The sequence below is a fragment of the Choristoneura fumiferana genome, chromosome 2, assembly GCF_025370935.1.
Source record: "Choristoneura fumiferana chromosome 2, NRCan_CFum_1, whole genome shotgun sequence".
Lineage (NCBI taxonomy): Eukaryota > Metazoa > Arthropoda > Insecta > Lepidoptera > Tortricidae > Choristoneura > Choristoneura fumiferana.
The window spans coordinates 14592727-14608293 of record NC_133473.1 but is presented as its reverse complement, the minus strand read 5'-3'; the positions used below and the strand labels follow the sequence as shown (position 1 = coordinate 14608293).

The window sequence follows — 15567 nt, the reverse complement described above, 5'->3', positions numbered from 1 at the left end:
ATTGTGTACGCTTCTAGAGAATTAAAGGGGATAGTTTCAGCTAATTCACCTCGATCAAATTAGAATTTAAATATGATTCAAAATATCGACTTTAACTTTTTTTTATCTTTGATCATTTTAATTTTACGAGTACAGCTCATAATCTGGTAAAGAAGCTACAATAATGCGAGTATATGTGTATGTTAATTAATACTATTCGTTTATTAATGCGATATTAAAATTTGTGTGTCTGTATGTGATTTAGACGACCAGATAAAGGTAGTGGTTAGAGAACCTGACTACGAAACTTGAGGTCCCGGGTTCGATTCCCGTGTCGGGGCAGATATTTGTATGAAAAATACGAATGTTTGTTCTCGGGTCTTGGGTGTTTAATATGTATTTAAGTATGTATCTATATCTATATAATTATATTTATCCGTTGCTTAGTACCCATAACACAAGCTTTGCTAAGCTTACACTAGGTCAATTGGTGTGAACGTGTATTTATTATTTTTTATTTATTAATGTTTGTTACTCTTTTTATTTATTTATTTATAGAGGTGTTGTACTCGTGACGAGTACGTTTATGTTTATTTAAAACCTTTAAAATAGTGTAAATAGATTTGCATACAATTTGGTATATATATATCTAGATTTACATAGGTACACAGACAGACACGCACGCACGCACGGGCGCACGCCCTCACATACGCCTTTTTACTTTTACTAGAATAGATTTAGATACCCGAAGGATCCAAAAAATCGATAGTGCCAACCCTACGGTTGAAGTAAATTTAAATTTAAAATATGCATAACAGTTTTCCGATGCGCTCCCTTTTCAGAATTTAAACACATCTAGTCGTATTAAGATACATTTGGATTCAGCGCGCTCGGCGACTTGGGAAAGAAACTTCATTCAATTATGGCACAGGCACACCATCAAATGCGTTCTCAACTTTTGGCGTAGCTACCAATAGTGTAAGATAATGTTTTTAAAAATTTTACACTCTTCTAACTACGACTACTCTTAAAATAATATTTGGTTAGGCTACAGAGCACGGATAGATCGAATGCCTGTACTTTATGCCATGTTTACGATAATCCAGTAAAATCATTCCAAGAGCATTAACATTGCGGTGTTTGTTCGATTGATTTCAAATATTTCAATGTTGTACTGGATGATTTTACTGGAATAATGACAGCCAAAGAGCCAAAAATCACGTGCCAGGGTGTTGTTGTTGTTGTTTTTTAGAAAAATATGGCGCTGTCCATTGGAGGTCAATTTTGCCAGGGTGGAACATATGTGCTAAATGCAGGCTAAATGTCATTTTTGACATTCCGTATATACATCTGCCAAAGAAATCATAGTGAAATTGATTATAAAAAGGTTCCAAACTGTACACAGACCCTTCTCACCTCGATATTTCAACTGTATTTACTGTTGCGATAGCCACAATACAATAAAAATAATCATGTACGGATAGTTAAAAAAACTCGCGCAATGAAACAGGGTGAAACTAAAATTCTACACTTCAATCTACTCGTGACCACGGCTGTTGTCACTTATTATTTTTCGTTATTGAGTCCCTAGGGTAAGTGTAGAAATAAACATAATACCTTTTTCATTTAATCATAACTATGCTTTTGAAAATACTGAAATACCTAGTTAAAAAAAATGTTGTTTGATTTTGATTTTCATTCAAAACACTGGAATAATATGAAACTACCTACCTAGTCAATAAATCCGCAAACTGGAAACGTAACACGGGAACTGTACGGATATGCAGTTTAAATAACAATGCAAGTACAGTCAACAAAAAGTACAGTCAGCGAAAAAAGCTAGTATAAAAAATGATTTTTTTTTTTTTTAACAGAAACTTATTTTATTAATCACCATGTTGCCATAAAACCTGAGGCAATCAAAAATATAATTAATTACGTATGAGTAACCATATAAATACCTAAAGCTTGTTAAATACAACAGCAAATACCACGTAAGTAGCTAAAATAAACACTAGGGTTCTTAGGGAGTTTTAAAGTCTGGTGGCTCGAAGTGTCGGGAACTCGAACTTGCAAATTTGCTTAAGTATTTACCGACGAGTCTTCCACGGCTTATTCTGGCTCGCTGCTTGTTGGTATGCAGATTGTCGGCTTAGTAAAGTATTTAAATATTATATTTCGTCACTATTTAAAAAAAGTTCGTATCTCAAAATCGATAATTTTACTGAGTGAACTTTATAAACAAGTACAATTTTGTTGATGTATTGATTCGATCGATGTGGCCCATCCATTGTCACAATGCTTCATTTCTTTTTACTTGAGGATGACTTTACTTCTTTGGCAAATTTCCGTATTTCGGATTCTATCGCGCAAAAAAACTCCGACCGAGCCTAGCTCTCTCCATTTCTCGTTACGTAACTCTGAGCCTTTCCAAGAGGCGAACAGTCAAGGACCACGTTTAACAGCCATAGATCATCACTGGCAACACATATTTGTTGAAATCTCTTGTTTTTATAGACAATACGAAATTTTGGATGAAAAGACGTCACGGAGTTTCCCAAACAAAATTGGAGTAAATGAATACGAGCAAAAATTGGAAATTAGCTAAAGACCCTAAGCGCAAAGCTCGAACAATATCGCTCGTATCGTAGCGTTCACGCTTGCACGCACCTTATCATTCTCGTCCAAGACCCCAGGCAGCAAGAAAATATAATTAACCCATTTATTTAAAACTGCTCTATCAAATAATGTCAGCAAGAACTCCAGTGAAGGTTGTTTAAAATATCGGATCCGTGGCTAATTCGACGGGCAGCGGTAATTGTGATTAGCATATCGGGTGGCGGCGCCGTTGTCTCTAATCCAGGCAGGCTGCACTGCAGGGCTGCCAACGACAAAATACACTACCTAATTAACGCATTCAGTCCTTTGTACACATGTAAGCGTCCAATAATGCCAAGTGCCATGAACGCTATGTGACGTCAAAAGACTGTTAATGTACTTAGAAGCACTATGAATGCTTCATTTGTAGTTTAAGTACAAGAAAGTCATGTGAACGCTTTTTTTTGTTATTTTGCCATTGAGCCATGCACAAATTCCGGCAACTGAAGTTCGGAAAAAAAGTCGACGATAAATGCGCTTTGGCGCGAATATCCGCAGATTTATCCCTTCCGGAGGACCCACCATCACTACCACCCAAAAATCTATTTTCCTTAAAAAATAGATTTCGTTGAGCAAACACAATGCGAATAAAAAAACAAATATAGTTTAATTAAGAATTATTAACACTATTAAATATGGATGTAATAACGTCTGAAATAAAGTTTAATTTATTTATTTATTTATTATTTAATTATGAGTGTAGTTTAAAAAGTTGGAGACCTCAACGCCAGATATTAACTATACGATTGTGAGGTTAATTTTCGTGTCACAATGGAACTTTTTAAGTCTTATTTCGTATTTTGGATTTCCCCATTTCACCCCTTATTCTCAAGCATCTCGGAGCAGCCCTATAACTACGCGATCGCGCCAAGGGACACAATTTACATTTTCGCAAGTCGCGGTTAAGTACACTTAACTTGCAAGTCTACAAGCCTCCTGTAATTTGTTTCGAAGACTTAAGGTCTCGTTAAGAATATTTAGCTTTGCGGCTTTACTATATACATATTACTTTAGTTACGCATTATGAACTTATCAGTTTAATCGTATAGTACGACAGAGTAGAAATTAAAATGAAATGTAAACACTTTCTCTGTAAACGCGTGTCGCTGGTACAGTTGAAGTCAAAGATATCTTTACACTTTACTACCTTGTCGCGGTCACTTCGTGTTTGAACTTTTGTATAAATTATCAGAAGGCATACAGAGACAAGGTACTAAAGTGTAAAGATATTTTTGACCTTTACTGTACCCTTATCTTTACTAATTACTATAAAGGTCACAGCTCATTAGAGCACTCGTTGTCAACAGGTGGTCCACGGGTGGACGCCGCGTTGACAACGAGTGGACCTCGCATAGTCCACGAATTTCCTAAGTCACTATGGCGGCGAGCAGCGGGCTGTAACCGAGTGGTACACTCGCCGTTCGCGCGTGGCAACCTCACGAGTTAGGCGATCCAGTGACGCTACGGAGTTGATATAGTGAGCGCATACCCCTACCAGTTCATATGAAAAATACTGACCGCTCGAGGTGAGGCGGTGCTGGTCGGGTGCCGGGTGGCTCTAATGAGCTGTGACCTTTAATGCGAAAGTAACTGTTTGTGTCTGTTATTTTTTCACGATTAAATCAGTGAAATGATTTAGATGGGATGAATCATGAACCCAGTGAGATCCTGGGAAGGTATAAGATAGTTTTTACTAATCTCATAAAGCTGCATAGCATAGGTCCTATGGGATGGCAGAAAACAATTCGTGCTATGTTGCATGAGGCTTGATTTGGATTGACCGTCTCATTTTTGACGTGAAAGCCTTGAATATTTATTTCAACAATTGAGCATTTCCTATCCCTTTTTTGCTAAGAGAGATAAATAGAACTCGTACCTAGATTTAAAACTATTTCAATTTTCAAAATTTATTAAGGTCTAATGAACGCAAACAAAATTTTAACAAAATTTATATTAACTCGAAAAGGACATAAAAAGTTAAACTAAACAAAGCCACATAAAGAACACACTATAAATAAGACCGTGAACGACACTAGTGTTCTTGTCGCCGACATTACGAACATTACGAACAAGCTTCGTCTTATGTTGCTGCGCTTCTATTTTGTGGTCCCTCACTGTTTCCACTTTAATGTCTTCTATATCGTGTATTTTCTTAACAACCTCCCGCTCATGAGGCCATGAACTCTCTGTTTCCTTAGATGTTTGAGTAGGAGTAGGGGTAGGAGTTTCAGTGTTAGTAACTTCAGCTTCAGTAGTAGTGGTAGTAGTAGTGGTGGTAGTGCTAACAGTAGTCGTGGTATTGATAGTGGTAGGTGGTTCTTCAGTCGTTATGTTAACTATGTATTCTTCCATGAATTGTGGGGTAACAGTTTCTGGCGAAGCATCAGAGACGTTTTTATCTTCAGACCTTGATATAACTATCTCAGTTGATGTCGCTTCAGTTAGAATAATGGTCGTCGTGTTAATGACCGTCTCGGTAGCAGGAGGAGCATCCTTAAAAGTCACAGTGCAAACGTCTGAACATTTTTCTCTATTATTACAATTGTCCTCCGTGCCGCAAGACAAAAAGTTTCTCCATGGAGCCAGAAGTTGGTAAAGATGGGGAGGGTTGCAGTTACCGTTGATGTATGTTTGTAATGCCATCACGTCGTTATCACAGATAAGGGGACCGCCGCTGTTTCCCTAGAAAAATAAAATGAGAGTGAGAAACTGGAATCTACAACCCAGCGTGTCAATCAAATGAGAAATATAGATTGTGAAGATTTTTTTAAAACTGCACGCAAAAAGGAGAGTCATCAGAAAAGCTAGGAATACCTAAGTAAATTAATGTTTTCGATTCACAGGTGAGTACAGGTTTCCTTAGGTTTTCCTTCACCGTCGGTTATAGTAAATTTCGTATATGTAATTTCCAAAAAACACTGAAATATGAGCCGGCTTGAACCCACGTCCTCCTGCTTGAGGGGCCAAACTACTAGTATACCACGACTATATAAGATAACATATAATAACATAACAATAATATTCCGTGGTAAGAAGCTACCTGGCAAAAATCTGTTACTGCCTTCTCTTCGCTCAATAATGGCGGGTCGGTGGCACAGGTCATCGTGTTTTCGTTGAATTGGTCCCCGCAGTTCTCGATGGACACCGGCAACATTTCCACGGACAGTTGCGTAAGGAACAAACCATCCACTGCCGAAGCTAAATTTTTCTGTGGATTTCAATTGCAGACTAAGTTAAGGAAACGTTGCTTATAGATAATTAGTCAGCCAGTATAAGACGCCATTCTAGTTCTTAATTTATTTTTCTTATGATAATACGAGTATAACTACGGATTTTTTTTAAATTGGATAGTCAATGAGCACACTTGTGTCACTAGAAAAATGTGCCATCAGATTTTTTCTAGTAAATACCTTAAAAGCCTTCAATACATTTTTATACTCAGCGGCACAGAATTTGGCCCACTCTATATACCAAATTACCTATTACGAGTACTACATACATGTAAGGGACATATTTTTTGCCACCTAGTAAATATTTGTATTTAGCTGTAACCAGAATAATTTCCATATTTCCATCCTGACAAAATGCGTATCTGGCTATTTGAAAATCTGCGTGTTATACTATGGCTAGTAATTTGCTTTACATCATACATGCATAAAATCACGCCTCGTTCGCAACGGGAGTGGGCAGAGACCTTCCACTTGCTACGTTCCTGGCATACATACAACTCTCGCTTCCTCTACATTCATCAATCGATGTATGTAGAAAGATCGGGTCAGGAGTACTCTAAACCGATGTGCATGCATGAAAAGATTGATGAATGTAGAGGAAGCTTTATAGTCTCCTGGCAAGTTACGTATTTGGCAATTTCCGTGTTTATAGTTTGGCGAAATGCATATCTGAAAATCTGTGTATCTGGAAATATGCTTCTAAAGGCCTAAGAAACTGATTACTTTGAAAACAAGGATGTTGCAGTTTTTGTCGCTGAAGTCTCTCCCCGTTGACAGTTGGGTGACCTGCACAGCTGAAGTCTTCAGGAAGGGCTGTAGGGTCTTCAGTAAGGAGATGTCACTCGCCCACCAGTGGGTGTGGTTGTGTTCGTGAGGGACGATTATTTGGATGACCTGCAAATTACAAATGATATAAGAAGTTATAAAGTTTCGGCCTACACGCGTCCTATTGCTGGCCACGGGCTGTAGTTCCCACAACAGCCCAGTACGGACTGAGAACTTCACCCACACTAGTGAATTTTTGTATAGTATGTGTATGCATAGGATTTCTTGCGATGCTTTTACGATGGTATAAGGCAGGTAAAACTGTTATACTGCAGCTTTACATACAGATATCAGCCGTAGGACGTCCAGTGTTGGGCATAGGCGTCCCCCATAGCTACATAATAGCATGATATTTATTAACAGCAACAAAATGAACACTGGCGAGATATACAATATTTTTCTTTTTTTTAGCTGACTGGCGCTTGGCCTCCATCTAGCCAGTTGGTAAGTGCAGATGAGGCGGAAGATGTATTATTATTTATCTTATTATATCATCACTTATCATTATTAAAAATCTGATCAGCCTTTTCACTCTGACCTTAAACAGTCGTTAATCACTTGCCCGGAAAAACGGACCATTTTATGGATTTAGAAGTACCTCCCTACACACTATTATAAACAGCCGGCAAGCGATGGATAACAGTGTGACGAGTTGTCGTTCATTGTAGTGTTCTAAGGAGGGTGCCTTTGTGCAGTGGACGTCTTCCAGCTGCTGATCACACTATAAAAAAACCAGCCAAGAGCGTGTCGGACACGCCCAAAATAGGGTTCCGTAGCCATTACGAAAAAGTTAAGTAATATTTTTCTAAGGATTTCGTATTTTATACGGAATCTTCCAAGTTTAGGTATATTTTGTACCTTAGGCTGCTATTTACTCTTAAACTACTAATAATTCTCAAGCAAACTTAGCCGTTATAGTTTTTCTTTTAAGTTTGATATACCATCCTGAATTTTTTCAATTTTTTCCACCCATCGGTTTAGATTTTACACTCGATCTTAATGAAACATTGCACTTTAAAGTTGAATATTTCGCAAACACATCACTGAATTGAAAAATCATCTTAGCAAACCCCTTATAATTTTAAAACACCTATACGATACCTAACAACGATACCCCACACTATAGGGTTGGATGAGAAAAAAAATCACCCCCACTTTACGTCTATGGGAAAAAAAAATTTTTAATTTTATTTTTTATTCTACTATTTTGTCGGCATAGTTTAAATATATATTCGTGCAAAATTACAGTTTTCTAGCATTGATAGTCCCTGAGCAAAGCCGCGAACGGACAGACAGACAGACAGACATGGCGAAACTATAAGGGTTCCGTTTTTGCCATTTTGGCTCCGGAACCCTAAAAATGACGCCAACCGCTTTGGTCGAATAACCTATAAATTAACGACATAAAGACTACCTCTTGTTCCTGTTCATCTTCATCTTCATTCAGCGTGAAGTTAGCATCAATGTGGACGGCACCGAGACGAGCCAACAGTGTCTTGCTGAGAGGGTCTTCAGAGACGGAGGAGACAAGAGCTGATGATATGAGGAAGTTGGCCCGAATGAGGACCCCTGCTTGGAGGAACCTCGCACCAGTCCCGTCGACGACTGTCTCGTCTTGATAGTAAAGGTATGCCTGGAATTATTGGCACAATATTTGTAAGAGATAACTAAAAAAAAAACCAAAATAAATCTGAACAACACAACTTTTAAGTGAGTAAGTAACAATAACAAATCATTTCCTACTTTGTAATTATAAGGATGATTTTTATTTACCTATTTATATGGAAAAGTGTTTAAAGATTTAAGGATCTATTATAAAAAGAATCACGAAAATCGGATTTATGCGCGTTGATTTGAAAGGTTCGTCGTTCGAAAAACACAATATAATTGGAAATGCAACAGTTTTTCTGGCACATACTACACATATCCATAATGCTAAAGTGGTTCTGAACCTAGTTGTTTACATTTATATTTTGTTATAAGTACCTACCAATTATTATATTGTTAAGTAGATTGTTTTTATTATTTTCATGAAAATATTCCAGCAGTTGCCAGCAGTGCTGTCAAAAAAGACTCGTCTATAATCTTTTTGTGGATGTCTGCCTGTTTACAGGCTATAGAAGCGCCTGTCACTAAGCTCAACACTAATGATCAATTGCTGCCTCACTCCAGTTAAGCTTGACAGTTCCACATTTTTTGACGTCACTAAACTAAGCTTAACACTAAATTGAGATTTATTTTTAACCAGTTAGTGATCATTGTATAGCTTTGCCCTGATCTGGTAACGAATTTGACAAATGACAGTTTCTGTAAAGTATTAAGTACGTTGCATAAAGAGATTTAAATAATCCAAATTACAGGAATGATTATAGTTAATTAAAGGCGTACCATGAAACGGAACGTTCCTCTTTTGATAACATCCTCACCCAAAACTCCAGCACTTAAGTTTAATACTGAAAAGTGTCAAAAAGGGTTAAAATATAAAAGGTTATAACTTGAATTATTAGCAACAAATTGTCTGCAGACATACCCAAGAAAATAACAGCAAAAACTCCACTTTGCATATTTTCTAAATCATCCAAAAATAATGTTATATAAATTGACGTTACAAAGTATCAGGGCGACTGACAAGCATTTGAAAGAAGAATTCTGCTATTCGTTTTTTCTATTTTCCTGCCGGATCCCGTTATGGCTCGGATTAAAAAACGAGTGATGTCAACCTCTTTAGACCGTTTAACATAATTTAAAAAGTGAAATTACTCTTTTACTCTCGCCGTCGTAAAAAGCGAATTAGTCGAGTCACGTCCCTTTATTTTTCTCCGCTATCTCTGACAAAGTTGCGCCAACTTCACTCGGAGGCATTAATCAGAATCGCATCCAAGCCAAGACGTATTATCCCCAATAAAGCGAAAGGAATGAGTTTGCAAATTTAAAACGCGTGTTTTACAGATAACGGAGCAGGGTAAATCCCGGTAACATCTAATTATTCATGTAGGGGTGTTTAAAACTGAGTATTAACAGCCTTAGAGCTTTGATAAATGTACTTGAAACATAAAGTAAAGAACGCGATTTATTTCGAATATTTACGGCAACGGGAACACGTCTTGGGCGGGCGTGGTGCTTCGGCTCGCTCCGCATCTTTTCTGTTTTAAATAAGACAAATGCATTATTCATAAAGTGGGTTATTTATGTCTTTATATTTGGTAGCAGATTCCGTAAATCTTCCCTTTAACTTTATTTGTACATTAAAGGATTTAAAACTCTTTGAAGGAAGCGTATGTTAGCCCGTTCATGGAAACATTGGTAACATTGTGAAATTGCCCACAAATGGTTGGAAAGATTGCACCCGAACCGCTGATGTGGCGACGTCAGAACGACTTGCTCAGACAGTTATTACACGTCCAATTTAACGTGAACTCTGCTAATACTTCTCGTTCCTCCTCATCGGCTTTATTTGCCATTAAATTGTCGGGGTAGACGGTGTCTGTTAATATTGGTCGAGTTGTAACGACCCGAATGAACGAGCTACGTGTTTTGGCGGCTTCCCGCAATTGCTTTACACCGTCATTGACTATCTTTCGATAGTGTTTTTTTTATTTTTTTCATATAACTCCTAAAGAGATGCATGCAAGTCCCGTTTTTTTAATGTTTATATTGGACTTGTTAAATTTTTCAATTCTTTATGAGATCTTCTTAAACAGTTGGCTACTTTTAAAGTGCTGACTAAGCGCTTACGTTGTAAAGTGGTTGTCTCAAGCTCATCGAAGACATAATTTGCGCAAAGGCTAACATGGTTATTTACAACTATTTGTCTAAATCGGTTACTTTGTGTTTTTTTAGTGCTAGGTACTTTGAAGAGTAAATGGATACAACTCGAATAATACTGTTGTCTCATGATGGTAATAGCGCTCGTACCTACCTACTCACACTATTATTATTGGTCAAAATTATTTATTACTAATTAGGTATACATTTACTTTTATTACCCGCAGCTCCGTCTGCAAAGAATTCGTTTATCCTATTTCGCGAGGCATTCATATATTTTAATTTAGATTACGACCCATTTAATGATTCTTAGCTACTGTTGAACGTTTAAATGGATCAACAAAGGTCCATCCTTTCGTCTATATTTAAACCCTCAATTTCCACCTAAACTAAATATTCAAGTTGCCGTGGCAGTTATAAGTCGACTAAGTTGGAACGGTCGCTCGCTCGGCGGTGGCAAGCCTTTTCCCGCCCCGTGGGACGTATCCAGACCGAATGGCGACGGGGCCAAGACGTTTAACTTTTATTTTATAGTACTCTTAATATGAAAATTGGCCGCTTTGAAGGCCTGTAAAGACATGGAGCGGAATTGAAATTTGTGGCTTAAGTAGAGCATTTATTGTAAAGATTATGTTTTAATCGTAAACGTTACTTGGTAAAGGGTAGAGTTGCAAGCATACCGAAAGCGACCGCATAGAAAAGTTCGAAGGTTCACTAGGTAAATTTATATTTTATCAAAGTCTCTTGTCACGCTTGATTGTTTCAGAATCCAGACAATGATCAAGCATGTCCAGCAGTTCATATCTTCCGAAATTCAAGAACAAAATGATACTTTGAAACTTGGGCAGCTTCTTGGGTGAAAAAAATATTATTCTATTTAGTTCCATCAGTTAGACCAAAGATGATGCGCATCAAAGTTTGGTAGCGGAGGCATTCGACGTCAAACGTGCTAAAATGTGTCGCACTCGCGCAGCGCGACGTTACCCCGAACTTTTGGCTTATATTTATCTTCATATTTTTTTTGTATTTAACTAAGCTCAAATGACTAACATCTGAATTAAAATTAAGGCGTAGATTTTTTTTTCAGTAATCTGCTATCAATCCGAATAAAGGACTGGACTATAATCAGATGTGCTGTTCCAGTTACTCGCGTTTAGGTGTGCCCAGCCCAGCAGCAAGACGCAATCACTCATACTAGATAATACATAGAATCTAGAAGCGTGTCTTCAGTTCTTGGATGGTATATCTTTTAAGCCGCTTCTGATAGTCAATGCCAATAACATATAATATAATAATAATATATAGTGTAATAGTCAGTGTAGAAATTATACAAAATATTTTTATGAAGTGAAAATAAATTAATATATATATATATATATATATGTACATTCATAAAATTACTACCACCAGGCCACCAGCCCAGTTGCGTATAATATTCTCTAATATGTGCAAATTCCCTCAACCGACAGAGTTGGAAACTCCATCGCACCGAAGACTGATATGAATATTAAACGCTCGAAGAATTAGAAGATTTATACGACGATTCGGAAGTTGGGCGGACCTCGTGCACTTAAATGAATGTTTAACATTATCTCCGGAGTTTTATGGGAGTTAAGCCTCTTAAAGAAGTTGCGAAGAAACTTTAATAGAGAGCGGCTCTTGGGCGATTAATTCGGAGGTGGCAGAGAATGCTAAGTAAAGGGTGACTCAATCAATGCTGGGACGAGGTGCGAGAGACCCGTCCTGGCGATGCTCACTTGTTAGCTGTTCAATTATTTATCTATTGTAAGAGACTTGAGTCTTCGCAAATGACATTTTGTTACGCACCTTCACCTTGTAGCATTGTATTTTGGGGTTTATTTCAACAACTGATAAGCTACAAATGTTTTAACCCGTCGCGCGACCAACGACTTTTTTGGGTAATTTTGGACTAGTAACCTATGTTAAAGGGTGATCGAAACTAGTAACAAAAATTGTCTAATCACGAGTACTCAGATACACATCACTGTGGCGCGCAGGGCGTTCGACGGGTTAATTAATAGATTTTTAATAACAGAAGAGCATCTTCTTACTTTACTTTACTAAGGGACTGTAACCCGCTACCGCCCAGCGTCTCTTATATAGGACGTATTATAATTTGACATCGAACTCTCTCACAAGTGACATAAAGTTTCATATCGAAAATACAAACTGAAACATAAATGTACAGAAAAACCAGAAAAAGAAACCAGCGCTGGGAATCGAACCCAGGTCCTCAGCATTCCGTGCTGCGTGCTATACCTCTACACCACCACTGGACAGGAGTACAGACACAAATTTCTCCTATGCACCACATATTCCCAGCGCTGGTCTCATTTTCTGGTTTTTCTGTGCATCTATGTTTCAGTTTGTATTTTCGATATGGATTTTACGGGATGACTGTAAAACCAATCTTAATAAAGTTTCATGATTATTAAACAAAAAATTTACATGGGCCCGAGGAGGGTAAGAGAGGGCAGCAGCGCTCGAATCTCTATTTCTAACCAGGAAATCCGGAATCCAGCACTACGGCATGGAAGCAACGGGAAACAAAACAACCACACTATTTTCCCAAGAAAGTCTTCATGAAATTTCGGAATAAACCAATCCTTAACCAACGACCACGAGCACTCTGCCACTAGTGTAGCGACTTAGGAGGAGAATAACGGTTGAAAGTGGCAAATCTACCACTACCTTTAGCTCTAAATATAAAAAAATTGTGCAAATCTACCACTACCTTTAGCTCTAAATATAAAAAAAAATGTGCAAACAATCATTTTCAAAATTGACACGTTATGTTCTCAGATATTTCACAGTATTTGCGTCGATACAAATCTGCGATTGGCTCGTAGTAGCGTGGGGGTGTACATTTTCATTAAGCGGCAATTACACTGCGTCGTTCACCTAATGCGGTCGCCGAATTTGTTTCAAACTACTTCGGCGAACGACTGCCGCCTTTACATTAGTCTGTCCGTCTACTGCGGCGGCCATATTAAGGCGGTGGCAGCTGTCGCTCGCTGAACGCGGCCGACTACCGTGTTCTTTACACTTTTTCCGTTGTGTACAATACAATACAATACAAATATTCTTTATTGCACACCATAAAGCAGTAAAAAAAAAAACTTATAATATAAACACCCGTGTAATTGCCGCTTTAGGCAACCCGGAGACAGACTAGCGCTATCGCTAGATGGTTACCAGTGCCGGTTTTAGCACTTCCAGCGCCATGGGCGAGATTTCCACGGCGCCCCCAACTCTTGGGTTTTTTTTTTAGAAAGTATAGGCTTCAGGCGTCCCTTTAAGTCCGGCGCCCTGGGCGGTCGCCCCACCGCGCCCTACCCTAACGCTGCTACTGATGGTTACCGTTAATGCCAAGTCTCGCAGTTACTGCACATAAGCATTGCCATACTTAGCATCACTGACGTAACAGAAAAAATTTAGGCAGCCCCGTGAGAATCGAGTTGGTACAACACCACGCCACTTGTACTATAACAAAACAACTGCGCCTGCGACGACGATCGATTAGCGCGCGTCATTGTTTGCCGACGTCATTTTCCGTAACCCGCCGCTCCATTGTCTCCAGCACTTTATTGAAATTGATTTACGCACCAATTTTTGTAGGCTTCGGTTTTTATTAACTGACCTCGGTGCCGGTGTAAATTTAATTGAATCCGCCAACAAAAGGCATTGCATGAAAAGAGCGTCCAGCGGTGTGCAATGCAGATTATAATAGATTTTTCCGAATTTGCATCGGCTTTAAGTAACTCGATTGGATTTTTGCACGGCGGTTGAACCGTTTTTGCATATTGTTTTCTATTGGAGGGTAGATGCCGTTATGCAGTCATAATTGAAAAATTGGCGCATTGTTAATTTTTCACGGTCAGCGAAAAGGAATGTAACAGAACACAAAGGAAACAAAGGAAAGTCCTCGCAACACATCCTCGTACATCTCTGGTGGAAACGGAGCCTTAGCCGGATAAAGTTCCTCGTGACGTCACACCTTCCCCCCGTACCCGCTCCCGAACTTTGACGCGCTTTATCTTTGTCATTTTTCGTTTGATTGACAATAGTACATTACTGTAGGGGCCCTATAGGGAGTTACCGGCCAAACAGATATAGACTAGATAGATAGATTCTCGAGAAAACTTAACCGTTATAGTTTTCCCTGTAAGTTTGATATACTTACTACTATCCTGAATTTTTCAAAAATTTTCCACCCACCTGTTTAGATTTTAGAGGGAAGGGGAGACGTTCGATTTTAATGAAAATTTGCACTTTTGCAAACAAATCACTAAATCGAAAAATTGTTTAAGCAACCCCCTAATGGTTTAAAGACCTATCCAACGATACCCCACACTACAAGGTTAGATGAGAAAAAAAAACACCCCCACTTTACGTCTATGGGAGGTACTCTAAAAAATATTTTTGAATTTTTTTATTATTTTATTTTGTCGGCATAGTTAACATATATATCCGTGCAAAATTACAGCTTTCTAGCATTGATAGTCCCTGAGCAAAGCCGCGGATGGACAGACAGACAGACAAACAGACATGGTGAAACTATAAAAAATAGAAATAAAAATAGAAAACGTTTATTCGCATTTCGCAAATTACATAAACACAAATATACAAGTATAAAGTAAATATTAATCTTAACAAAGTATTTGCGAAATCGCGAAACAGTCTCACTCAGCTCAGTAGAGGCCAACGCTGGTCTTCCGCTGTGTGACCGCTTGGCGACTTCACGGAAGGCGACATAAATTCACAAAAAGTAAATCTAAAAAGAAACAAACAAAAAGTAATAGAATTTAGATAAAATAATAACAATAATGAAAACAAACAGAACAAAACCAGACAAAAGACACGTGTACAATAATAAATTATAAACAACACAGTAAAGGAGTCGTCAATATGCACAATCTGTCAATTGTCATGTCATATCTCATCTGTGGCCTATGTCGAATGTCAGTTGTCGAAGGGTTCCGTTTTTGCCATTTTGGCTACGAAATCCTAAAAACAAGAAATGAAGCTGGCGGGACGCTAGTCTCGTCGCCGTGTTGTGTGGCTGATGGCGCGGCGGCTGCAGGCGGTG

General features: G+C 38.3%; 1 protein-coding gene across 1 annotated transcript; it reads right to left on the bottom strand.

Moving 5' to 3' along the window:
* Positions 1-4570: 4570 nt before the first annotated feature.
* LOC141445542 (uncharacterized) lies at positions 4571-9311 on the bottom strand. Its single transcript, XM_074111376.1, has 6 exons — positions 9223-9311; positions 9081-9145; positions 8107-8325; positions 6591-6761; positions 5678-5845; positions 4571-5319 (listed from the first exon to the last, which is right to left on the bottom strand). The coding sequence occupies exons 1-6, from the start codon at positions 9254-9256 to the stop codon at positions 4615-4617; spliced, it is 1362 nt and encodes a 453-aa protein (XP_073967477.1). The 5' UTR covers positions 9257-9311; the 3' UTR covers positions 4571-4614.
* Positions 9312-15567: the final 6256 nt, after the last annotated feature.